Source organism: Seriola aureovittata, chromosome 13 (assembly GCF_021018895.1).
Source record: "Seriola aureovittata isolate HTS-2021-v1 ecotype China chromosome 13, ASM2101889v1, whole genome shotgun sequence".
Taxonomy (NCBI): domain Eukaryota; kingdom Metazoa; phylum Chordata; class Actinopteri; order Carangiformes; family Carangidae; genus Seriola; species Seriola aureovittata.
The window spans coordinates 11,032,355-11,058,580 of NC_079376.1; the positions used below are offsets into that span (position 1 = coordinate 11,032,355).

General features: G+C 40.6%; 2 protein-coding genes and 1 long non-coding RNA gene across 7 annotated transcripts in view; 1 reads left to right on the forward strand and 2 right to left on the reverse strand.

Annotated features, from left to right (window-relative positions):
• Positions 1-273: 273 nt before the first annotated feature.
• kdm1a (lysine (K)-specific demethylase 1a) lies at positions 274-13,960 on the forward strand. Of its 4 annotated transcripts, none has more exons than XM_056393688.1 (22): positions 337-390; positions 1,134-1,170; positions 1,736-2,029; positions 2,424-2,592; positions 2,868-3,001; positions 3,105-3,183; positions 3,305-3,397; positions 3,612-3,718; positions 3,989-4,070; positions 4,452-4,546; positions 5,586-5,603; positions 6,470-6,612; positions 6,784-6,874; positions 7,257-7,391; positions 8,975-9,048; positions 9,532-9,643; positions 9,840-9,972; positions 10,084-10,271; positions 11,368-11,482; positions 11,717-11,844; positions 12,350-12,496; positions 12,896-13,960. In XM_056393688.1, exons 2-22 carry the CDS (start codon positions 1,141-1,143, stop codon positions 13,094-13,096), a joined length of 2,568 nt encoding a protein of 855 aa, XP_056249663.1. In that variant the 5' UTR covers positions 337-390; positions 1,134-1,140; the 3' UTR covers positions 13,097-13,960. The 4 variants fall into 4 exon arrangements, with proteins under 4 accessions (XP_056249664.1, XP_056249663.1, XP_056249661.1 ...); XM_056393686.1 differs by having other exon boundaries at positions 361-390; positions 1,134-1,185; XM_056393687.1 differs by having other exon boundaries at positions 361-390; positions 1,134-1,185; positions 2,427-2,592.
• Positions 13,862-17,890, reverse strand: LOC130180243 (uncharacterized). Of its 2 annotated transcripts, none has more exons than XR_008829377.1 (3): positions 17,682-17,890; positions 17,130-17,272; positions 13,862-15,106 (listed from the first exon to the last, which is right to left on the reverse strand). It is a non-coding gene; the product is annotated as an uncharacterized LOC130180243 (long non-coding RNA). The 2 variants fall into 2 exon arrangements; XR_008829376.1 differs by having other exon boundaries at positions 13,862-14,200; positions 17,682-17,886.
• A 1,348-nt stretch (positions 17,891-19,238) lies between these two features.
• luzp1 (leucine zipper protein 1) overlaps positions 19,239-26,226 on the reverse strand; it is a 50,334-nt gene continuing 43,346 nt past the window's right edge. The window contains exon 8 of the mRNA XM_056393216.1: positions 19,239-25,577. The gene's annotated coding sequence lies outside the window, so the exon portion shown is untranslated. The remainder of the gene's footprint in view (positions 25,578-26,226) is intronic.

Here is a 26,226-nt window from a genome sequence, read left to right on the forward strand (position 1 = left end):
CACAAACCCTCCGATCTGGGATCAGTCTTGCCGTTTCTCAAACAGCGAATGAAAGACAATTGGGGCGGAAATGCTGATCCACAGTCTGCCACTAAAGGCCAATTCAAAACAGATTATTTTCCAATTTTCATTGATAAATGAAAATGCAGATATGCTTTTGTATAACATTGTGCCTCGCTAGACCAGAAATGTTTAAAAATCGACCCATTGCAATGATAGTGTGAGTAATAAATCCCCACCTTCTTCTTGGATTGACAGTTATGTTGACCAATCGTTTTGTTGCATGGTGTTGGGTAACGTTTTCGATCTACCAATCACAAAAGAGTTCATTGAGAAGGGGGGACCTGCTACTGTGCCATCTTTGTGTTGACATCTTCGGAGGATTGAGAGGTAATATTAGTATTTTCAATATTTTATTCTCACTTTTATTGCCCAAAGCAGTTGTCCTCAATGTAGGAAACTTAACCAAGGTTTCCAGTGTCAGTTTATGAGAACAGATCGATTTGCAAGCGAAGTCTGCGCCTTCTTTTTCACTCGGTCGCACCTGCTACTGTGCCACTGTTGGTGCTAGCCATGGTCTATTGTTAGCGGTGTTAGCTAACATAGCATGGTCACGTAACATAAATTTGAAAGGAGATACATGTAGAATGGATTCAGATCTATGTTTGCAGTGCAGCTTGTGTTGTAACGATTTTAAATTGCAGTGCTATTGTTATCAGATGTGCTATGTGGACGTCGCTGTTGAGAACAAAGCAACCGTTAGCTAAAGCAAGCTAACGTTGATAGCTACAGCATTCTGCTGCTAGCTTTGCATTTAATTTGCTAGCTAACGTTAGTCCATTTGGTCAAATCAATCAAAGGAATACTTACAGTCAGGGCACAACAAAGGTTTTTGAGTGCACACATTCAGCCATTTCAGGTTTTCTCAAGTGAGCATTCTCACTTAACAAATTATTATTTAACAGTTGAGCCACAATGAAGCACATTTATCAGATCATATTATGTTATTCAGTGGAAATTTGTTACCTCGTTTTCTAAACTTTAAATTTCATTCGCTGCAATGTAAAAGGCCAAAGTTTTGTTCAGTTGGTCCTGTTCGTAACCATATTTCTGGTTCTGTCTTCATTTCTCAGTGTTTGAATGGATATTACCAGGTGCACGGAGAAATGGGTAAAACAAGACAAGGTTACTGTACCATGGAGCCCTCATTTCATAAAACCATGACATTCATGCACAGTTAACATTATATAAAACATTCAGTGATACAGATATGACATTTTTGGGTGATGCCAATATCGGACACTATTTGGTGGTTGTTAGCCTGTTGTAGCAGGTGCATTCACTGCCCCCAACAGCAAAGTGACCAGTTGACACGGGTTTTAATCTCAAGTTTCTGATAATTATTCATTTGTATTTGTTAATTAAAGCTCTAGTAAATGAATAAACATTTGGCAAGGAAATTTTGTTTTTTTTATAACTGATTTGGCCTATAATTTTCATACTAATTTGTGTTTTTAATTGGGAATGCCACAAAGGGTAGACACTTTTGTTTTGTTTGTTTTTCTCAGCACACACAACCCATTTTCATCTAATATTTTGCAATATTCCTTTTAAACATTGAACTTTCAGCCATTTCACTTAAAAAAAAAAAAAAAAAAAAAAGAAATTGTAAATTGGGCTGCTGTATGTTTCATTTTTAAGGGTTTCACATTTTTCCTGTTTCCCATTTGTTCAGGAGAGGCCTCCAACATCTTCCATAATGCTGTCTAGCAAGAAGTCAGATGCTGGCTCCTCTTCCTCCTCCTCTTCATCCTCTGCTGGTGCAGCAGGAGGTGATAGGGCCCCGATGTCTGATGCCCAGACTGGGCCCTCAGCCTCAGCTGCAGGAGCTATGGAGGCAAAGAAGAAAGAAAGGTCATCCCCTAGTGGGGAACCTGGTGGAGCCCCTTTGCCTCACCAGGCAGGCCCTGGTGGGGTGGACCAGGACTCAGCTGAAGTTCGCAGAACGAGTCGACGAAAGCGAGCAAAAGTAAACATTTTAGGTTTCTGCACGCTTTGGGAGGAAAAGATTTTGCCAAAAAAGAAATAAGCTTCATTTGGCACTGGCAGAATCCTCTATATTCTAGGACAATTTATTTGGTTAATTAAAGGATCAATACACACATCATCATTTAAACTTTAGGTGCAATATTGCTATTGCGTCTATTTAGTCAAAGGTTCTCACTTGCATGCATTCGAAATGAGTCGAAATAGTAGAAGTTAGAAACACAATTAATTACTCATTGTTTTTGCAGCGCGATGGTCATGATGTTTGTTTCTTACTCCCGGTAAGGTTTTGTCCCTTTTAAATGAAGGGGGAGCACATCAACCTATCCGAACCTAAAATGCTGGTTTTAATGATGCTTTTATTGTGCCTACTGTTGCAGGTGGAGTACCGCGAGATGGACGAGAGCCTGGCCAATCTGTCGGAGGACGAATACTACTCTGAGGAGGAGAGGAATGCCAAGGCAGAGAAAGAGAGGAAGCAGGTCATCCCCCCTCCAGCTCCACCACCAGAGGAAGAGAACGACAGTGAACCAGAGGAGCCATCTGGTGAGTCTGAAGCTTGAGGCAAAATGTCAAAGCATTGAAATGAAACTGATGTCTTTGCTGAAAATAGAAACTTAAAATGTGTAATTAATTTATTTTTCTAAATTATCTTTACAGAGATTGTTCTCTACTGACATGAAGGCAGTACCTGAAAATTTATCCTGTGTTCAATTTTAATTCAGATCTCATTGCACATTAATGCTCTTTCATTTGGTCTTAAATTGACCCTACATAACACTCAGTGTTAACAGATTAAAGATGTGCATATTTGTCTTTAGGTGTAGAAGGAGCTGCTTTCCAGAGTCGTCTTCCTCATGACCGTATGACATCCCAGGAGGCTGCCTGCTTCCCTGACATCATCAGTGGTGCCCAGCAAACTCAGAAGGTCTTCCTCTACATCCGCAACCGTACAGTAAGTACCAATCTAAACAGATTAATATGTGTTCAACGACTATGGGATAATAGTTTTTATGCATATCTACCGCAATACCTTCATTCATATTTATCTCATCCAGCTCCAACTGTGGCTGGACAACCCTAAGATCCAACTGACCTTTGAGGCCACAGCACAGCAACTTGAAGCTCCATACAACAGTGAGACATTAAATTTAATATAAATTTTACTTTTTACTGTCTATTCTTTGTTTATATTTTTAAAAGAATATTGTAGCCATACAGAAGTTGAGATTAAATGTACTTTTGTTCTCTTTTTTAGGTGATGCTGTGCTGGTCCACAGGATACACAGCTACTTAGAAAGGCATGGGCTCATTAACTTTGGCATTTACAAGAGGGTCAAGCCTTTACCCAGTGAGTTCACTTCATTCATTGCACTGATAAAATAACACTAGTCATTCACATGTTGGAAAGCAAAAACATCTTGGATTTTTTTTCCCCTCAAAAAAAAAACAGGTTTACAAAAGTTGTTGCCGTACATTGAGATTTACTAGATACTGTGACAAAAGCATTCAGAGACTATAATGCTTTGTAATGATACCTAATTAATGCTTGCTTGTCATTGCAGCTAAGAAGACTGGGAAGGTTATAGTTATTGGTGGAGGTGTGTCTGGCCTTGCTGCAGCCAGGCAGCTGCAGAGTTTTGGAATGGACGTTACAGTATTAGAGGCCAGGGTAAGTCACCAGCATGGTTTTTATTCATTTGTTATTGCAGGTATATTTGGTATTTTGTCACATTTTCTTAACCAGCTGTTAACATAAATATTTTTGTGACTATAACACATTTATGTATTTTTGTAATTGACAGATTTGTACGGCATAAATAAGTTTTCTAAGAGTTTAGTCGTTAACCAACCAAGTGACTTAAACATACCTTACTTTGTATAATTTTATAACACAAGTTGTTATTATATATTATTATAAATTTGTACTTTTTCCCCACAGGACCGCGTTGGAGGCAGAGTGGCAACATTTAGGAAGGGCAACTATGTTGCTGATCTGGGAGCCATGGTGGTGACAGGCCTGGGTATGAATCAGATTATTTAAAAAAAAAAAAAAAAAAAAAAAGAATACTGAAGCCAATCACAATATTCTGTCAAAACAGCACTTAAATCTGAAGTCTCCAGTTGCATGCTTCAGAGGAGCAAGTGTTTTTACATTTTCATTCCACATGAATAATACATCAGTTGTTCTCAGAAGTTCAGTGATGAATCTGTGTTATGTTAGTTTGGAATAGAAACATGTACTTTGTTCCCAGTAGCACATGATTTGAGGTCATTCCTTTAACAGAGTCAGATAATGCTCTTTTTCTCAGAGATTCTGCAGTGATGTAGATCCACCTGTAGAGGGTGATATTGTCCATGTATATTCTGTCTCACTGTCAGTTTTGTGTTTTTTGCTTGTTCAGGAGGGAATCCCATGGCAGTGATCAGTAAGCAGGTTAACATGGAGCTGGCCAAGATCAAACAGAAGTGTCCACTGTATGAAGCCAATGGCCAGGCTGTGAGTATAATGAAAAATCATATTGAAGTGAACTGAACTGCCTCTCATCCATTATCCTGCCATAACCCAGCCACTCAGTGTATTCTCATGTTTTAACAAGTAGAATCCTGAGATACCTTACGGGTGATTAAAACATTTAACGTAGTTGTAAAAAGGCTTCATTTTCTGTTGATTGTCATTTGTTTAAATCCCAGGTTTTCTCGTAAAGCCAAGAAATTACTTCACAGCTTGAAAGATGGCAAGAGGCTAATGGCTGCAGAGGCATGCATGTGATTTAATCTAGCCAGCTGATGCTTGAAAAAATAAGTGCTTGCTTTAGTCTTACTGATGTTTTCAGCTCTACATTAGGTGAATTTCTCTAACAAACAGCTAACCTCAAAAATAAGCATGCATCAGGGCAGCATAGCTACATCTGCATTAGATATATCCCAACTGCATTTTTCAACCTACGAACTTGTGTTGTTTATGTCCATCAACAGAAGATGTTTATGTATGTGCAAGAGTTCCTTCTTGGTACTGAAATGCTCTGTGTTTGGGTTTATAGCTGCTCTCCAAGCCTGTTGTTGTCCTGAGGCGGGGATCTGGCTTTCCATGAGCCACAAAAACACACTGAATGGTGGATGCATTTAACTGCTTCCCATAGTGTGTCATCAACAACAGCTCCTGTTCCTTGCAGAGCAGAACATAAAACAGATATAACCCAATGTCATTATTAAGTTAGAAATAAACAGTGTTTTTTCCCCTCTCTTTTTTTGTTCTCTCTGTCAAGTGGCAGCAACAGTAGTAGGATGTTTAGGTTCACGCTCAGGACACTGCCAGTGAAGTAGAGACTAACCAGCAGGGCTCTTAAAACATTTACATCATGTTTAACTAGTTTCCTCCTCTGCAGGAAAAGGCTGATTAAATGTACATGTTTTACTTTTGTGCAAACCTGTTTGAGGTTAAAGTTGTATTTACTTAATATCTCTCTCTCTCTCTCCTCCTTCCCCTCCTGTTCTCTCAACCCCTTCCATGTTCATCTTTCGGTGAACTACTAAAGGGTGAACGGTGCACAAGTGTATGTATTGGTTTATTTACATAATACATTTCTTACCTTTTTATATTGAATCACTTTTAAAAGGCACCATTCCATCTCCACTCATTTTCATCTTACTCCATGTAACCCATGTAGGAGATAAAAAGAGACACAAATGAGCAGTTCATCTTAAACTTTCATCTTCCTAGAAATCAAGAGTAGGACAATTAAAATAACATGTGATTTACTATTGATTATTCATTATATCTATACAATAAGAAGACTTGGTTTCATTTTTAAAATGATGTGAGTCTTCTAAGAAAATACAAACAAGACATTTCCATTCTAAATAACACCATATCTCGTACTAATAGAAATACTGTACTGGCTACACCACTGGCTAGACTGCGCCTAAATTATAGTTTAAAGAGAGGAGAATATATATTTCTCTATTCAAATCAACCAAGAATGTCAAGTGTGGAAACTGTTGCATGGTGTCCATATCAGCTGATTTTGGAAGCATGTTTTAAATCTGTTCCTGCATGTTTATCCAGACATGGAATAGTGGGAAAGTGTCTTTTAGGTGCAATGACTGTATCATCTATGCTTCTTCTGATAATATACAGTAGGTCAAGCAATGGTGTAAATGCAAGTATACACAAGGTGAAATGTGGACCGATGTAAATATAAATATCTATCTATGTCTAATATATAAATTCCACAAGACAATGTTTTTGTGAAATTGTACTTATTGAACAAGTGATAGTACTTAGTTAAAATGTGCCTTTAATTGTAGTCAAAACTATTTACTTTTCAGACTATGTATTTTATTTTCTATAGATTCAATCTCTTTCTTTAGTGTTATTGATAGCCCTCTGCCCTTTTCTTGTGATTGTGTGTGTGTCCAGGTGCCTAAAGAAAAAGATGAAATGGTGGAGCAAGAGTTCAACAGACTGCTGGAGGCCACCTCCTACCTCAGCCACCAGCTGGACTTCAACTTCCTCAACAACAAACCTGTTTCTCTGGGACAGGCCCTGGAGGTGGTCATACAGTGAGTCTGGCTTATACACAGGAGATTGTGAAGGATGTATCCTGCACATGTGGAAGCAAAGAAGAGATGTAAACAGATACACACAAACACTAGTTCTAATCTTGTGTCTGTGTGTGTGTGCGTGTGTGTGCGTGTGTGTGTGCGCGTGTGTGCGCGCGTGTGTGCGCGCAGGCTGCAGGAGAAGCATGTAAAAGATGAGCAGATAGAACACTGGAAGAAGATTGTAAAGACTCAGGAAGATCTCAGGGATCTTCTCAACAAGGTGAGAAGACGTTTTCTTTGTGGCAGCGGGAGCCCTAAACAACTTTCAGACTACCATTAACAATTGTCACTTTTGAATTCACTTAGTTGTGAGTACCACAACTAAGATTTAACTTGCACAAGGCCACAACTTACCATAAGTACTAAAAATGGAGACCACTGACGACAATGCAGTCTTATATTCATGAAGTCAGATGTAATACATTACATTGCATAGGGAAATCCTGCAACATGGCAGTTTTAAGTGGAAAAACACATCACGTTAAATTTTAACCAATTAACCTTTTTCTGATTACGATAAACCCATTGTTAAGTGTACAAATTCTGCCTTCTTTCTTGCCATGACTACCTTTATCCCTCCTTTCCTTTCCTTTTCCCTTCAGATGGTAACCTCTAAGGAACGGGTTAAGGAGCTCCATCAGCAGTATAAAGAGGCCAGCGAAGTCAAACCACCAAGAGACATCACAGCTGAGTTCCTGGTGAAGAGCAAGCACCGCGACCTCACCGCGCTCTGCAAAGTGAGCTCAAACACTATTTCCGAAAAAGAAAGAACTGTGATGATCAAAAAGCTGACACAGTGACACAGAATAAAAGTTACAAGAGAGTTCTGGCATCTCCTTACACTTCCTACTGATGTTTCCAGCTGCGGGCCGTTATCTAGACTGGTTGTTTTCCAGAACAGATTCCTGTGTGACACTGTCATTACTTCCTCAGATCTCAGACTGCATGACTTAAAATAATCTAGTCACAGCAGTTAAGTTTTAGAGCTAACTATTTCCAAGTGTGTTTTGTGGTATTGTGGGTAATATATAGTGTCTGTGTTTTCAGTTACTGTAGTTTGAGCTACTTTGAAGCAGTATTAGATTTCCTGGGTTGATTATTAAGTGAATCGAAAGGTCAGATGGTCAACCACCACAATTTCTAGGACAGAGTCTTTGTCTTTGCTTTGAAAAATAACATTTGTCATAAGCAAAGATCAAGTCACGTATAAGAGTATTACTATGCTGAAGAAGTACTAGCATGTAAAAGGGATATTTTATGGACTGCTAGGTCAGGGTGCCTTGCAGAATTTTAATGCCGTGATATCTAAGTAAACAAGACAGGCTATGTTTAAGTGGTTTAATGCCCCGGTGGGATGTATTATTAGAGTGAGTACTGCTGTTTTATTTTTGGTGCGGACAAATCACCTCCACTACTGCTGTGTGTGTATTTTAGAGGGAGGTTTTCGTTGGTTTAAACACAGCTGGTGTCTGAACTAGATTTGTCTGCGACCCATCCGCTGCCTGAGAAACCACTTCAAGACCTTGAATCACGGCCTGACTGTCTTTATGTCTGCAGATGTGCACACACACACACACACACACACACACACACTTTCAGCAAGGCAGAATAGAAATTTAGGCGAGTTTGTGGATGTGTGCACAGATGATACACATGACTACACCATATAACAAGATTTTATGGGCGGTAAAGCGATGGCTGTCGCAGGGATTTATAGATTAATATAGATGTATAGATTAAATGTTGGAAACTTGTCTCAGAGTAGCTGTGTCATGGGGCCTGGCATGGTAGGTGGTGCTGCCAGACTCTGCGTTGCTGTCATAGTTGATTTTGTTGTGGTGAACTGATGAACAGGTTGAGTCAGCCCTTTCTGTCAAGATGGCTTGTCCTTTCTACATGACCTGAAACCCTCTGGGTGTGTACCTTGTACACACACGCACACATGCATGTACATTCCATACACTCTCACCTAGTTTAAGATGTCACTTTAAGACTCGGATTCACTTTTTGAGAGCATTTTTGGTAATTAACTTAAATTACAAAGCATTAGTATTGGCACATTAGTAATACTGGGACAATGAAATCCATTTTAAATTTCAGCTGTAGTTAAAAATTGTAAACATGTTGCGGTAATTCACCAGGAATATAATATTTTTGTTTTCAAATTGTTAATATGTAATCACTATCAATATTTTTGATTGTCATGTCTAGAAAAACAACAGATTTTACATTGTAAGAAAAGAGTGACACTTACATGGATGTATGTGTGATACGTATACAGTGCAGTCTACATCTCCTTGTGGTCCTTGTCTTTGTGCAGGAGTATGATGAGTTGGTGGAGATGCAGGTTAAACTGGAGGAGAAGCTGCAGGAGCTGGAGGCCAATCCTCCCAGGTAACTCATCCTTAGGAAGTTTCAGAATAATCCCCTTCAACTGCTGCTACTCCTTCTCTTTTTATTTGGTAACATATTAGTTAAACTGCACCATGAAAACTCACTGCATGTGGCACTACTTTTATTATTTGTTCTCATCAGGAGCTAACCAGGCTAAGTATACTAAACTGGGTATTTTAAAGCAATATTGCCTATATGGCCTGGGTAAAAACAGTCGGTGCCTAATAGTTACTACTTGCTTTTTGGGGCCTTGCAGCCCTTAGCAGCACATGTTTACCTGTGTTATGCCCTGTTGCCTTGTTATTTTTAGTTTGCAATTAAAGTTATGCATTTTTAAGTGTTAATATCTGTTATTGTGTTATTATTATGTGTTAGTAGTGGGTTTTTTTTGTTTGACTGTGCACGAGCAAACCTGTCTCTCTGCTGTCTAAATAGCTGTCGTTATACATTACCATGTCTCTCTCCATCTCTTTTTTCCCACAGTGATGTTTACCTGTCATCCAGGGATCGGCAGATCCTGGACTGGCACTTTGCCAACTTGGAGTTTGCCAACGCTACGCCCCTCTCCACCCTTTCTCTCAAGCACTGGGATCAGGTACACACATGTACCCATTTTGAAATGTCATAACTGTGTAGTCCTGACAATGGTCTTGCATAGCAACGACCTTCAAGCCTCTTACAGTCCTGTGTGCTGCTGCTAGCTTGACTATGAGATACTCCTGTCGTTCTGTTTTAATACATTACCAAGTTCATTGTGCTACTGAGATGACAGGTTGTTAATTTATCCACAGGATGATGACTTTGAGTTTACTGGCAGCCACCTGACAGTAAGGAACGGTTACTCTTGTGTTCCTGTGGCCCTGGCTGAAGGCTTGGACATCAAACTAAACACAGCAGTGCGGCAGGTCCGATACACAGCATCTGGTACGTGCTCACTACTGTGTTTGTCTGTCTTCTATTGTGGATTTCATACTTGATGTCTTCATTTGGATGTACTATGTGTGTTAAACAGTTATTTATCTATTTGATCTCCAGGCTGTGAGGTGATAGCAGTCAACACTCGATCCACAACCCAAACCTTCATTTACAAGTGCGACGCTGTACTGTGCACCCTGCCCCTCGGTGTGTTGAAGCAGCAGCCCCCTGCTGTGCAGTTTGTTCCCCCGCTGCCTGAGTGGAAAACATCTGCCATACAGAGGATGGGCTTTGGCAACCTCAACAAGGTTTGACTTTTCAATAAGCTTACACTGCCATATGGTGCGTAAGCTTTATCAGAACAAGCTTCCTTCATTCATCCCTTCCTTCCTCCTTCCTTAGCCAGATCAAACTAGTGGATCACATTCATATTTGTCCAAATTTTATTCTGAGTTATAATCTTTGTCCGACATTCAAGTTGGAGGGCAGATTTGAATCATAAAACCATGTTCACTACAGGATAATAACATGCCAACTGTCTCCTTAGTCACTCCCTGGTTTTGACATGAGTCATTATGTCAAGACCAGAATCAAGTTTTTAAATCATCCAGTATGTCCTGTCAGAGGGTTTCCAACAGTACTAAGGATTGGTTCCTCAGGGAGATCTCCTGCTGCTGTCTCTACTGCAGTGTCCTAATGCTGGCACCTTGACCTTCAGCTTCTGCAGAGGCTCCTGCAGCCAAGAGACAATGAGTATTCAGAATTTGTTGGGTGTTTTTTCTTGCAGGTTTACACATCATTTTCTTTTAAGCTTCCTTAAGTCAGCATCCCTTATGTATTCAAATGATTCCCTCCTTCCCCTTAAAACAGTCTAGGTATTAGAATGCAGCTCAGAGATCAAGGATTCCCCTCTGTCCTATAAATAGATTAGGTTTTGTTGCTCCATCCTAGGTCTTTGCTCAGATGCAACATGGAGGGTGGGACAGAGAGGGTGGCATGGGCAGTTTACGGGGAGAGGGAGTCGGTGCCTGTTGCGTGCGAAAGACGGATGCTTTTTGCCAGCGTGTCAGTAATCCGATCAGAGCGCTCATTCTGCGTCACTCCTGACCCACCAGCTCTTTCACTCTCCCTCTCAGTTGCTGAGCATCATCTGCAGCAGCGTAGTTTATCTCCTAATTCTGCTGCAGCACAGAGCAGAGTACTGCATGATTATGCAATCTGAGCTGCTACTAATGCTTTGTCTCCAGCAGAGGGAGCTCTACCATTCACACAGCAACGACTAGTGTTGGCACCAAATGTGCTGAACATGAGATGTACTTCACAGGCAATTGAGCTTTTGACTAAAATAGGTACTTTAGTTGTCGTGCCTGTTTTTTTTAACTTTGTTTTCCTCCCTGCCTAAAGGTGGTGTTGTGCTTTGACCGTGTGTTCTGGGATCCAAGTGTCAACCTGTTTGGTCATGTCGGCTCCACCACAGCAAGTCGAGGCGAACTCTTCCTCTTCTGGAACCTCTACAAAGGTGACAAGAGATCACTTGTTATTTCAGTCACTCTTTTGGTTTTGATATCATTTGTATATTTCATGATTCTCAACTGTGCACTTACATGGCACTACCTTCCTTTAAGACTTATTGATAACCTGATGATATTGATATGAATTTCCTGGTCATATATATCCTTATATACCTTTTGTTTCTCTAAAAAAAACCAAAAAAAAAACAGTCTGTAACAAAGTGTGACATTTCCCTTGTCAGCCCCGATCCTACTCGCTCTGATGGCTGGTGAGGCAGCTGGCATCATGGAGAACATCAGTGATGATGTTATTGTCGGACGCTGCCTGGCCATTCTCAAAGGAATATTTGGAAGCAGCTCTGTACCACAGGTACAAATGTTTTTACATCATGTATGATAAAGACCGTCCTCCTTTACCTTTCTTTTTGATTTCTTCTTTCAGTTACCTCCAGTCCACATACCAGATTGTGACATAAGTTGACCAACCTGGCAGTTTTGTTCAAGGACAACTTCATTATGTTTGTTTGCAGAAAAGTACTGCTGAATTATATTTTTCTATTTTTTTTTAAGCTCAATCATTAGGGCTTTCTCTGGTTTTTCCAGTACTTTAAGTGGAATGTCAAACTCGTTCCTGAATTGACCCCCATAACCAGCATGACTTTACTCAGCGAGCATATGTGAAAGGCACTCGCAAGCGGAGTCGTATCCAAACCACCCGTCATTATAAATCATTTGCTTATGGTTTCAAATGGGATAAAATCATATGCATGAAAGCCAGCGTTGGAACTGTTTGCCATCCAGCTGTTTACAGGTCCCCTCTAATGTCATCATGGAAACTCCTAAAAAGTATGTGTTGTTGTTTGTTGTCATGGCAGCCTAAAGAAACTGTGGTCACTCGTTGGCGTGCCGACCCCTGGGCGCGGGGCTCCTACTCTTACGTCGCAGCAGGTTCTTCGGGTAACGACTATGACCTCATGGCACAACCCATCACACCTGGCCCTGCTATACCAGGGGCCTCACAGGTAAACACACACAGAGATGGGAGAAAAGTGTTGATGCTGATCACACCGCACAAGGTTGTGTTTGGGTGAGAATGAGAGTGTATATGTGTGTGAGAAACTGAGGAAGAAAATGCATCCCAGCCTGCCCACAATATTCAACCAAACCAAAGCAGAGCAGTTTATTCCCAACACAGATGTTTTTTTGGCTCTTTTGATGTTGGCATGCTGATTGATGCGAACAAGTCATATTTATGTGTTGGCTGATGACTTCTGGCAGTTAACTACCACACTCCCCCCTCCCCTCCCCTCACCAGTCCCCTCACCAGTCCCCTATTTTCTTTTAGTGCTTTATTATGTTGGGACAATCCAACATCGATCTAAATGTGTTTTTTTGTTTGTTTTTTTTTCTATTCCTCTCAGCCTGTCCCTCGTTTATTCTTCGCTGGTGAGCACACCATCAGGAATTACCCAGCCACAGTTCATGGTGCCCTGCTCAGCGGGCTCCGCGAGGCCGGACGCATCGCAGATCAGTTCCTCGGTGCCATGTACACACTTCCCCGACAGGCCACTCCTACAGCCGCCAGCAACCCTCAGCAGGCTCAGCCCACCCCCAGCGTCTGAGATGGTTCCTGCCAACCCAGGACTGTCAGACTACTTACGTCACCCATAAACTGTTGATATTTCTCTAGGTGAAACATCTCGGAAATCCCAGAAACAACTTTGCCTTTTCACTAAAATACACCTCTAGAGTTAATTTCCTGGTTGTATGTATAATGTGGAATTAAGATTCTTTCATCGGAGCAGACTCAGACTTTTAGTTTGGGATGTTAGAATTATACATACAGAACACCTACATTTCACTAACAGGCAGGTGGAACCTACTACAAAGACTGAGCTGGGAATAAATCTGTTATTACATACTAATGTAATAATCCATCTGAAACTTTATAAATGTGTGATACTCCAGTCTTAAAAGAGAGGCATGGCATTTACTTTTGGTACTTGGAGTGATTCAGTGTATTTGATCCCATGTGGAGTTTGCTTTCAGAACCCAATATCTATTTATGTGCCCCTGTCTGAACGTCAAGGAATGGCTGGAAATTTCTTTACTAAATGTACACACAACCTAAACCCAGATATTATACAAGGCAGATGACCAATTCAGTAGCACAGTGTCAATCCACTAAAACTGTTTTTGCTTTTCTGGGCAGAAGACATTTCCCTCTGTTGTCATTCCAGAGGCCTCGTTTTGGTTGTCTTAAGGTTTAAAACATTGCTATGTACTGTAGCTCGATGCCTCGTAAACTTAATTTCTCTCATTTAGGTTGCAGAGTGTAGTGAAAATAGTTTAAAAGATAAAAAGACATATGTCGAAAGATGTGTGAATGTTTTTGTTGCCATAGCAGTTTAAGTATTTTATTATGGTTGTCATCACATACTTTTTTATATTGTCAATTTTTTTGTTATTAAAAGACAGAAACTGCATCTCGAAATCAGTGTGTTTGTTTTTAAAAGAACCAACTACTTCCTGCCCTGCTACTGCATCACCTGCAGATGAGTACTTTTTATATTTATGCATGCATGTACAAAACTAACATGGTTGCTTCTGCTTTGACCCTCAAGTGACCCTCCTTCATTGCAGGTCTGGCTGCTTCCCAGGGTCTGTGGTACTGTGTGGGGTGGGCAGATGAGGGTCCCTGGCAGCAGCTCCACATAGTGGGGGATCTGATGAATGAGGGGGGAGATTAAAATGGTCAACCATGAGCTATGAGTTTTTCAGGGGAGTTATATTTCAGGTCTCTGTACCCCTGTTTCCATGCACTCTCGAGTGTCACAGGCCTTGTTTTCCCCGAGAGCTGTGGTTATTATTATCGTGACCAAAGGAGATGTTTGATGTAACAACAGTAATTTGAGCTGGGGTTTTGGACTGCAGTACTCGGGTATTTTCACCTCCCTGGTAAACCATAGGCTCAGAGCAGTGTGTAACTGTTGACTGGTGAGGTTATTTTTCATAATAGCCTCAAGCCCACATCAACTGATTACTTGATAGAGAGGCAGAGACATAGAACATCAGATAGGGAGAGCTGTAGGTCTTTTCGATGAGAGACGGTAGCGTGCCTGAGCACATTTCATGTAATTTATGGGTATGAGTTGGAATGTGCACTTTCACAGGTACAAACACCTCCCACATGCTGTTACATGTATTTTGGTATAAATTAAATTTGCATTAAATCCAGAAACTATACAGTCAGTGTACAATCACAATTGTACAATGTTGACAATGTGAATCAGTTCACTAAATTACATAAAACCCCACATTGCACGTACAATTGCCAAGCAGGTGCCACTTAAGTTATTTAAAGCTGTACGCTTGACATCGACAACTCTGGATGTACTAACACGTTCAGCATCTCCCTCAGTCTTTTCCCTATGACACCTGATGTGGGCAGTGAGACCTCTTTCTCACTCTCACTCCTCCTACTCCTCCTCTTCCAGCATGGAGTGCCACTGAGTCATTTCTATGGTTGACTTCACAGCACTAATTCAGGTCAGGCATCAGTGCTGAGGCTCAGGAGTACCAGGGTCCAAACAGGCACCAGTGTGTTAGGGTAGCACCTCCCTGCATCTGAACTTAGGACAGATTAAACCACACAAGCAGGAGACGGTGTTAACCCATGACTCTCAACCATTTTGACTCATGACATCCCACAAACAAACCAAGGCCTGCTCTCGATTCTGTTTGTGAAGTTTGAAAGATATTGAATTTGACAATAGGTGATATTCTTACTGTCCTTTTACTCTTCCCTTGATTAATTACTTTAAAACTGTCTTGAGACAGCAAGTATTAATGATGCACAATAGGCCTTTTACACAACAGACACTTTGACTTATAGCAGGAAAAGAACAGGTTTTACTAATAAGATTAACGATGGCTGTCTTGTATTCAAGCATGCAAATAGATTGTATTGTTCATATTTATACATTTATGTATTCATTATATTGATTATTATTTACTGTGCTTTTCCTACTTTGAAATGTAAAAAAACAAAGGCATGGTCAAGGTCCCTGACAAGGTCAAAGGCCTATGTTAGACATATCCTATTTATAGACAATTGTGTCGTAAATAACGTAAGAATGTGTAAAAATGTGTTTTGGGAGGTCAGGGTGACATTGATCTGTGACCTTTGACAAGAAATTCCCTCACGGTGGTCTTGAGAAGTTGAGATATCACATTCAAGAGGCCAAAAACATGTTTTGTGAGGTCACCGTGACCATGACCTTGGACCACCAAAATCTATTCAGTTCATCATTGAGTCCAAGTGAATGTTTCTGCCAAATTTGAAGAAATTATGAGATATTCAGGAGTTCAGGCATTCAGCTGAATGGGATGGATTGACCCTAACCCTAACCCCTCCAGCTGTGGCTATCGCTGGCGTGACACCAAGGGCGTAGGTTTGGTCTCAAAATTGGTAGGTACACAACAACCCTGCCACCCCTCCAAAACTAAGACCTTTATATGCTGTCAACCAAATGGTTTATTAGCATATCAGATCTGGATTTATATTCACAAATGTATTTATATTTAAATAAAACTATATAGTATCAGATCAAAGACTAACACTTTAGGATATTATTATGTGTTTATAATAACTTACAAGTTAACATCAGAATAGGTGGACTATGGTTACGTTAAATATAACTTAATAATGTACAACTAATCCATAATAGTGTATATTAAATCACACTTTCATTTTAAAACCTCACTTAAAACCCTGAAGAGGCAAATGTTTCCTCATCAGCCGCCTCTAATTCTCTGGTATGCTGCTGTTCCGGCATACAAAATAATTCCTCAAAAATGATCATACAGTTGAATCAACAACTGTCTAAAACAATTTTAATAAAAACTGAACATTATAATCTTCATGAAGGAGGATTTACTGCAGGACTGTTGTATTAGATTACATCAGTTTTAGCTGGATGTTTCTAATAAATAGCCAACTGAGTGTATATTAGTAACTGTCAGTTGTATGCACAGACTGCAAAATGCCTGAGAGGAATTCATTGGTTGATTTCAGTACTGCTGGCAGCCTAAAGATGATCTTTAATTTAATAGTTTTATCACATATTATTATCACCATGCAACATGTTTTACCTCTCCCCTTAGAATGTAACTTAACACAGACATTTTATCTGACTTACTTTTATCTGAGAACATTTTCACACAGTAATTTTACTTCTACTTTAGTAAAATGTCTTTCCAGCAACAGAAGTTAGTGACTTCACCTACTGATGTGCTGCTGTCCGTGTAGTGTCTCATCTCTAGTATTTGCAGTTTCTGTTACTGATAGAGTTTATTCCTGCTCTGTCTTAACACATTTAATGTTGCTGTTTTCTTCATCACAGTGTCCAACTACCTGCTGTACATTTAAACTTAAACTAGTTCTGCTCCTTTTAGCGACTTTCACTAATTCAGCAGTTGTTTACATGCTATACAGATGCTAGTTACTTTAGCTTAGCAGTTAGCGCTAGCTTCTTTCTCTCTTTCTCGGTGTGTGTTGGATCAACACATGAACTTGTACATCAGAGTGTGGTTTTGTTGTAACTTAAGTTTAGAGGATTGTCATTACAGCTTCAGTGGTGTCTGCTGTCTTACCTTTGACACACAGCTCAACTTGTTAGCCGGAACCCTCGTCTGTGTCCGTCTGTGTACACAGCAGCCTTCAGCATCATTGGCTATTACTCGTGACGTAAACCAATCAGATGGTGCTGAGGGTGGAACATTGCTCCAGGTAGAAACTACAGATCAGAGACAGGCAGCTGCATCAGAACCAAAGTAGTGCATTTTAAAAATTTATTTATTTTATCGATTGTCGGTAAAAAAAATAAAAAATAAAATAAAATAACGATACTGTGCCCATGCCTAGACTCGAGCCCGCATCGGAATGATTAAGCAATATCGCACGAGAGGAAGTGATGTACTGAACATAAGCACGGCTGTGATTCGGTCATACCGAAGACAATCACAATTCTATGAGCGCCATATTAGTAAATAAGCAACAACAGATTGTGATTTGTTTGTTTATTTCATAATCTATATTGCCACGTCAACACAAATAGTTCTGCAACTGGACTGGTACTGGACTAAGCAACACAAAAACGTTTTCCTGCACAGTGCACACTAGCTTGCTACTTTGGCTACACTTACCTCAGGGGTTCGCTGAAGTATTCAGGCTTCTTCCCTTTATCCTCTTTTGACGACCATACATAATTTAATTCAAATTCAAATGTTATTTCTGGAAATGTATTTATCTTTGGGGTGCAAAGTTTGTTACAATCTAAGATAGATAGCGGCCGTTAATGTATCGCTAATTAACGGTTGTTAGAACACCTGCAAAGCGGAGTGATACATGTAAGTAAAAGTCCCAGTGCTGTTGTACTCTATTTCAGCACTCATGGAATGCTTGCCGTCCAATCAAATTACTTGGTTGGAACTAACTTTGTATAATCTAATATGACTTCACTCCAAACATAGTGCGAACGAGTTCACTCAAATATTGGTAGGGACAATTCTGTCTTCCAAAAATATTGGTAGGGACATGTCCCTACCTTCCATATGCAAACCTACGCCCTTGGGTGACACACATTATTGCAGCTCCTTAAAATCTTAACTTTTAATGTGTGTAAAAGGGGCTAAACTGAGAAGAACAAAAACATTTACAAGACATACAAACATATTTTCCCTGTTAATTTTGGACAAATGAGTACTCATGTTGTTGGGAGAACATTTCAGCTGTGTCAGTGGGGTCATATATAGGGAATTCAACTCTTTTTTTCATCTGTATAGTTGTCTTAATGTTTACTTTCATACACAACTGCCTATAAAAATGTGTAAAATACAGTTTGATAACATTGGGATAATTAGTGAGGACAAACAATAGTAAGTATTGTCCAATAATAGTAGCTTCAATACGGCTGAATGCAATGCAGGCAGGGACCAGGACTCGTTTGTTCTCAACCAGACCATGATGATCTTTTGCTCTACAACTCTCTGCATCTACACATAAAAGCCATGAAGCTCAATTCAACACGTTCAGGCTTGTTCTGTTTATTTGCCCAAAACTGTTCTGGGAAACGTAGTAAATTACCAGGCAGCATGCGATAAAGTGAGCAAAATGAAAAGGTTTCAACAGAAATATCCTTCCTGAGATGCACTGAGTAATAATAACTGCTAATAAAATAACTGAGAACCAGGGGCTGGTTATTTTCATATGAAAAGTCGGGTTCATAAGACTAGATTGTGTAGATAGATGATTACTTAAAGAAACCTGCTGTCGCAAGAAAAGAAGTGCTGGCTTTCACAAAGCAAGGCGTAGCTGTTTAAGAGAAAGCTGTGCGTGCTGACTTTGCATTCCACAACAGCTTGTGGTTTTCCTCTTTGTACCTGACCAATTTGCCTCATTTGTCTGCCTGCTTATTTTGCATAACGTCAGCTGCTATTCACCCTCTTTCCTCTGTACAAACCAGGGGATTGGACACACACACACACACACACACACACACACACACACACACACACACACACACACAGAGAGAGGGTGTACCACTATGAAATCAAAACTTGCTGAGCTTGTTCTGCAAAATGTATAAAAGAGATTAACATACGTGGTTTGGGTTTTTACACACGATCAGGTTTGCACGCGCACACACACGCGCACACACACGCGCACACACACACACACACACACAGGTTCCAACACAGAGACGTGTTAAAAACAGGTTGGTTTTTATTTTTATTGGAATACATATGGTCTGCTGTACAGTTGGCAGCTTCAAGAGACCTACATGCAGAGTGCGCCAGCCACAGTAAGGTTAAAACATGCACAATGTATTAAGTCTAAAACAGAAAAAAAAAAAAGAACAGCCTCCCGACACAGTCCACCTGGTATTACTGACACACTGAGAAGCAATGGTAAATCATAAAACCCTTTTGATCTGATTTCATTACACACATTTTTGTGTTTGACACCTCTGTCTGTCAGTCTCCTTCTTCTGCACATAAATTTATAAACACAGAGCGTTAAAAACAGTTGATTGTACAGGCCTGAAATTCTTGTGTTTGTGTATGTATGTATGTATGCATGTATGTATGTAAGAGAGATGAGATCCAGTTATACATATCGTCTTTTAATTCCTATTAGATTACGCCTATTAGATTATGTGTGTGTGTTTATATATACACGTGTGTGTCTGGGGCCTGCATGCTTCTTTCTTTGGCAGCACTTACAAACATACAGCACAGAAGATGTACAAACCCTGAATTTATGAGCGAGGGAGAACAGAGCAGCAAGGAGGCCGGAGCACTGAATGGGCCCCGATAAAAAAAAACAAAAAACACACGGGACGACACATGGTGAACCACTCAGCACTGCTGACCTGCTCAGCTCTGATAAAATGCACATAGCTCTCTTTCTTGAATGACTATGACACAACCCTGGCTTCTCTCTCTCTCTCTATTTCTCTCTCTCTCTTTAAAACTGTCTCTCTCTCTCTCTCATCCATGGTGTGTCATCATGTCTCCAGGTCATGAGAAATGTCTCGCATTAAAATAACAAACACAAAATACAGGAAGAAGTACTCTCCAGGAGTGTAATAACAATGAGGAAGATACATTATCTTGCAAAAAATATCATTTTTAAAATCAAGATGGACAAATACTTATATATTTCAATAATAAGGCCCACTTTACAAAAGTACAAGATTTTCCTTAAATAAAATCTATCCGATATAGCTTCCAAAATAAGACATCTTTTGTTTAACAAAGAAATAAAAACATACATAAGCAGAAAACAAAAAAAGAAAAACCCCTCAAATTGATTATTTCCCCTTTATTTCAGTATCGTAGAGACAGGGTATCAATCTTGGGGAAAAATTGGCACCGTCTCTCACTGTAAACTGGAAATACTGTGGAATGATTTTGGCACTACGTTAGAAGGCTGAGATGCAGGCATAACAGGGCGCCATGCCTCGAGAAATATGTTCAAACATGATTCATTCACTGAGTGCGTGCCAATTTCCTTTCTTTAACTGGTGACATGATTCTTAAATACTCTAATCTGGCTGGTGCAAAAAACACATACCTGACTGTGGTACATTCAGCAAACGGCTACTGAAATCAGACTTAAAAGTACAATTCTGGGACACAAAAGGAAAAGGAAACTTTTTGACAAAGGGGACTAAAGGGGGCATTAGTCGTTTGAGGTCTTAAAGTTAAGTGCTGGTTAAGTGCAGATTACAGCCTACGCCACCCAATGACACCATGACCCTGGTTTTACAATGAAGGCCTTTGAGGAAAAGGGCCTGCTCACTGCCCATGAGCCATTCCTGCATTGCCACTCCAATCTCCACAAAGTACATTCTAGTCTACTTTATAAAAGGGAAAAACAATGACTTGTAAATAACGGATGTTTATACATACACCAGCAGAGCTTTAGAGGATTTCAGTTAAGTGTTTAGCTGGTATTTGAGCAGGAAAGCAGAAGCAGCCTCTTGTCTCTCCACTGCTTAACCACCTCTTTTCCTTGTAGGAATTTTCAATCGTTGCATCCAAACCCATGTCCAAAATATTCTGCTCTAGCAGAAGCTATCATACTGACTCTCTGATTCCACAAAATGGTTTGCAAAGCTGCCATCGTTCACGGATCAGAGGAACCGACATACTCTGAAACAGCACCCAGCTGTTTCTTTATAGCGCCACAAAAGCCATAGAAGTCTTGAAACCTGTAAAGTCTTCACTCGAGTCCCAGATGACCAGTCAGTACATTCCACCGTTTCAACACTACGCAGGCTCTCACCACTGGAAGCAACCAATAAGACCTGTAACATGTGAGTGGTGGCATGATGCCCGAAAGTCACAACTGGTCTTTATTCTGAAGGGTCCAACTAGGGTTTCAATGGACGGAGTGGATGTGAAGTCGGGTTAGCAGTGGTGTTAGTGTACTTTAGGGCCTTATAAGGAAGAAATGCAGCGTGTGTAGCGGAGGATGGAGTTTCAACTTTGCCCTTTAAAAAGCCCTGCTTTCTTTGAAGCCGGCCTCCAGGAGGAAAACCCTCCAACATGTCATAAAACCTATAGGTTCCAACAGCTGGGCCTTTCCTGGGACCCCCGACTCGAATACTCTCTTCAGGGTGTGTTAGGGTGGGGGGGTGAAAAGTTTAAGAGGAGAAGGCAAGAAAGGAAAGTGAAACAGACACAAATGGTAGAGGTCACACCGTTTAGTTTAGTAGTAAGGACGAGTGAAACTGTTAGATTGTCTGCATGGTAGAGTAGCATTTATTGGGTGGAGGGAAGGAAGTGACATGAGAAAATTTATGGAGGCCATAAGGCAGGATGATGGTTGAGGGTTGGTGTTAGCATTTGCATCACCAAGTTGCTATATATAGTAATCCTGACCCGCAGTGATGTCAGCCTTAAAGTTAAATAAAAACAATCCCCGGCCCTGCTGCCAATTCTGGCAAACACGCGCACATAAGTCACTCAGCACCCTCTTACTCTGCGATGTGCAGCAGCTTACAACACACCAGTTTACATGTCCAGCTTTGAACAAGAGCCCTCACTGACATATTAATGACAACACATACACACCGATGGATGATCACATGTAACTCTGGCAGCATGAGCGCTGGCAGAACTGGACATTCGATACCCTCGGCTGTTTTAATTATCCCTAAAGTGGACATCACTGCCAGCCTGTCCGTCTTCCTCTACCCTGTATTTAGAAGCCCTGAGCCAAGATGTAGAGACAGGATTAGATGCAGTCCTGACCTCTGACCTTTCAGCTACCCAAGGAGCTGCCTATCACTATTTGGTGACAGGCCGCTGGCCTTCAATAAAACAACTCTCTGAATCAACAACACTTGGTCACCGCTGTTTGGGACCACGGCTTTCCCTTTCGGAAATGAGAATGCGAGGAAGATGCTGAGAAACAGAGGACGAAGGAGGAAGAGAAGAAAGGGACATTTGGCTTCTCCGAAATACTGAAAGGAAAATTGGAACTGTTTAAAAGGATGAGAGATTGGGGAGGAGATGGCAAATGAGAAGAGTGGTAGTAGAAACAATAACAGAGAAAGCACAGAAGGACCATATGATCATCAAGTCTTGGCATGAGCACTAAGAGCTCTGAACAGTATGTCTGGTCTGTTTTCAAAAAGCCAAGCAGTGGCCATGAAGAGGCCACGTGACAGTCTCTTCTGAGGTTGAGCTGCACCCTCCGACTCTGACAGACAAATCTAGAGGATGTAACTTTTTGGGTGGTGTGGTCTATATTCTTTAAATGGGTACTTTAAAGTTGGGTTAGAAAAAAAATGGCTTTTTCTCAGGGAACCTCGTTTTGACGTAACTTAGGGAGGAGTTCCCACGGAGAAAGTCTCTTTTTCACTTGAACCAAAATACTTTTACAATACAATCACTCCAAATGTAAAAAATATATACGAAGTTCAAAAAAATGTTTACCTTACAACCAGTACTACATGTCATTTATCTGCTCAGGAAGTAGAAGAACATGGTGCAAGTCTGAACTTATTGGGACAATCTAGCTTTCTCACTGTATCTCAAGGCACAGATGAACATACTGTTGATATTTTCTAACAAAGGGTAAAAGTAATGTAAATTAGTTAAAATGTACATTTTGAAGGTAAACAGACATTTTAGTTTGGACTTATCACTACACAGCCACCACCTATGATCTATATGATCCGAATGATGACTTACAGTTACAGACATTGCATGGGGGGGTGGGTGGGGGGTGGGGGGCAGTTAGATTGCATATAATCTCCTGCTTGCATAAACAGTAAAGTGACAAAGCGGCAACAGACTGGGCTCCTGCCCACAGGCGGACCTCTTCACAATATAAGAACCTGTACATACTGTTTATGGAGACTAATAAATATTACAGCTAGATGGCGGCTGGTAGAATACAGAAGAACTGAGAAATGTAATAAGACTGAACCAGATCATCCCCAGCGGGGTCTGACTCAACAGCACTTAAATACATCACAGCAGAACAACCAAATGAAGAGCAGGCTTTGAAAGTTCTTCAGCAGATCCCACATGTTCAGAGTTGTCACAGTTATGGTTATGTTACTTTGTCTGCCATATAGGAGATTTAGGAGACAAACAACACTGTCCTGTTGGGACTGGTGCATCAAGCCATTAAGCAATTGGTCATTCAGCTGCATTCCTTAGCGTCGTTCATAAATTTTATTCTGGGATCAAAGTTTACATCATCTGTCATACTGCAGTTAATCTTGTGTGTTAAACCTAAAATCCAGCAGGATCCTGTTGAAAGACTCAAACAATGTCAGTGAGGTTTCTGTCATAGATATGCACCATTTACCTCAATCAAAACAACTTATTTTTATTACTGGCCACAACTAAATCAGTTTCGATGGCACCCCCCATTGCTGCTATGGCCCCCCACCAACGAGAGTTTGCTCCAACATACCAACCACAAGTTGATATTTTATGATGTAACAAAATAATACACCTCTATAGAAATAAGAAACGGAGAAAGCTTGGACGATTCGCACGGCGAACCCAGTCGCACACGAGCTGGACTGTCAGTTCCTCTTTGTTAAAAGTCCAACTCTCTTGTGTCTTTCCTATGACTGGCTGGCGTGTACACAGTATTTACAGCAGCCCTGAAAAAAATGTCCACCCTGCCAGGCCAGGTTTGCTGGTAATCCAAAGTCCAATGTTCAGTTTAATCAGAAACTCCACTTTGCTATGGCTCTCTCAAAATACATGACTGAGGACAGTTGCAACAGCTGTAAGACAAAGCACCATGGAAACTGTAGCATGGTTTGAGGTTATAAACAATGCCCCCCCAATCATTCTTTTTTTTTTTTTTCTACATGTGCATTGCATTTCATTACGTGCAAACTACTTTTCGTCTTGATATGGTTGAGCAGAAAGGGAAAGGATGCTGCAGAACAGGAAGCGAATTACAAAAAAAATCTAAACAACTGGTGAAAATGACAAAAAACATAAATAAGGTCCCGGTCTGTCAAAAATAATGAGTGTTTGTGTGTGTGTTTGTGTGTGTGCGCACTCCAAAAATGCGGCAAACCAGCAATCCTTTAAGCAGAGTGCATGCTGAGTCACAATCTTTCAAGTGCTCTTCATTTATTACTTAGAAACATGCAAATGTTCACGCAAAACATCCCAGACCCCAAATTAAATCCAGTTTGAGGTCACTGCATGCCAAAAAGTGGTGATACTGGTTAAAAATAACCCGAAAGTTTGAAATGTGCATGTGTTCGCTTGTTGTTTGTGCATTTGTTTGTGTATATATGTGTGAGAAAAGCATAAAGAAACGTAGACGGTCTGACTGAATTGTCGAAGCAAAAATTAGCTCAGTAAGAAAAAGAGATACGGATATGCAGAGAGGGTAATTCGCTTCCTGTTTTTGGTCACATTTAAGGTAAAGATCCTTTAGTCTGTGAAGTATTCTGCATGAACATCCAGACCCCGCGAGATGAAGATACGTCTTTAACATTGTACTGTTGTTAACTGCAGTTTGGGTTGTTTTTCAGCATCCAAGAAAAGATTGAAATTGTGATTCAAAAGCGACATATCCAGCTGTAATGGTCCTCTGAGAAAGGCATTCTCAATGTTTGAGTCCTTCTTCCTCTAAGAGTATTTAAACCCTCTCTGGCAGGCAGGAAAATCTCCAGATGTCCACAGCAAGCCAGCCTCTCCCTTGTCAAATTTCAGGATTACACTATAATACATCCAACACAAGAAGCAGAAGAGGATAGGTGGGCTGGTGAGGCGACCTCCACAACGCTGTGCAGGCAATGTCTTTCCATTTATGCCTCTTTTGGGACAGAGAAAGTTCCGGATAGGAAGAGCCGTTCACATCTCCGTGGACGCTCAGGGTCAGATGTGTGGTTTGTTGTTCTATATGGCTGCAACTGCTATTTTTCTTTTCTTTGTTTGTTATAAGAGCTGCAGATGTTGGAGATGGTGGTAATAGGTGCAGCCATTAGTTGATGGGAGACTGGTGTTTGGCTCTGCTTTTGCCGTTGAGAGCTTAATGGAGTGCTGTTAAGGAAAAATGAAGAAAAAGATCTTGCTTAATCTTTCATATTTTAATACTTTATCACAACTATTCATCTTTAGAAACATGATTTGTCCATAGTTTGGTAGAAAGTTTGCCAGAAAGAACAAGGTAATTGGGCACTAATTATGGGGAAAATAGAGCCTGTGTTCAATTGGTACACTTCCAAACAAAATTATTACTGTTAATTTCAAGGGAAACATGAGGAGTCTTTTAGTCAGTGCACAGCAGATCAGCTGGACATGGAAAAATGTGAAATTTGTTTCAAGTTTCCAATTATAAAGAATTAATTAATGAATATTTAAATGGGTTTAAATTTGTCCTTCAAGGAAATTCCAGCTTCGACAGAGCTCTATATTATGGAAATTTTATATTTGGAAATTACGAACTCTTAAAAAAAGAGGATTTCTCTCCAGGTTAGCTTGCAGGTTTAGCTGCAGTATTGTCTAGCTTTAAGGACACCTCGACAGACTGTTAAATGCAGTGAACCTGGGGCTTCCGCTGAGGGGTTGCGGGGTGGGGCGGGGTGGGGCGGGAGGGTGACCCTTATTAAACCACCACAAAGCTGCAGCTTCATGCTGCAAATTTGATTTGAAAGTCTCTTAAGAGATGTGGCATCATTGCACAAGGGTA

Coding starts and splice junctions, on each gene's coding strand:
- kdm1a (XM_056393686.1), top strand. CDS start 1,141: ATGGATATTACCAGGTGCACGGAGAAATGGGTAAAACAAGACAAG. Junction 3,719..3,988: donor TTACAGTATTAGAGGCCAGG/GTAAGTCACCAG, acceptor TTTTCCCCACAG/GACCGCGTTGGAGGCAGAGT. Junction 11,845..12,349: donor GAAGCAGCTCTGTACCACAG/GTACAAATGTTT, acceptor TTGTCATGGCAG/CCTAAAGAAACTGTGGTCAC.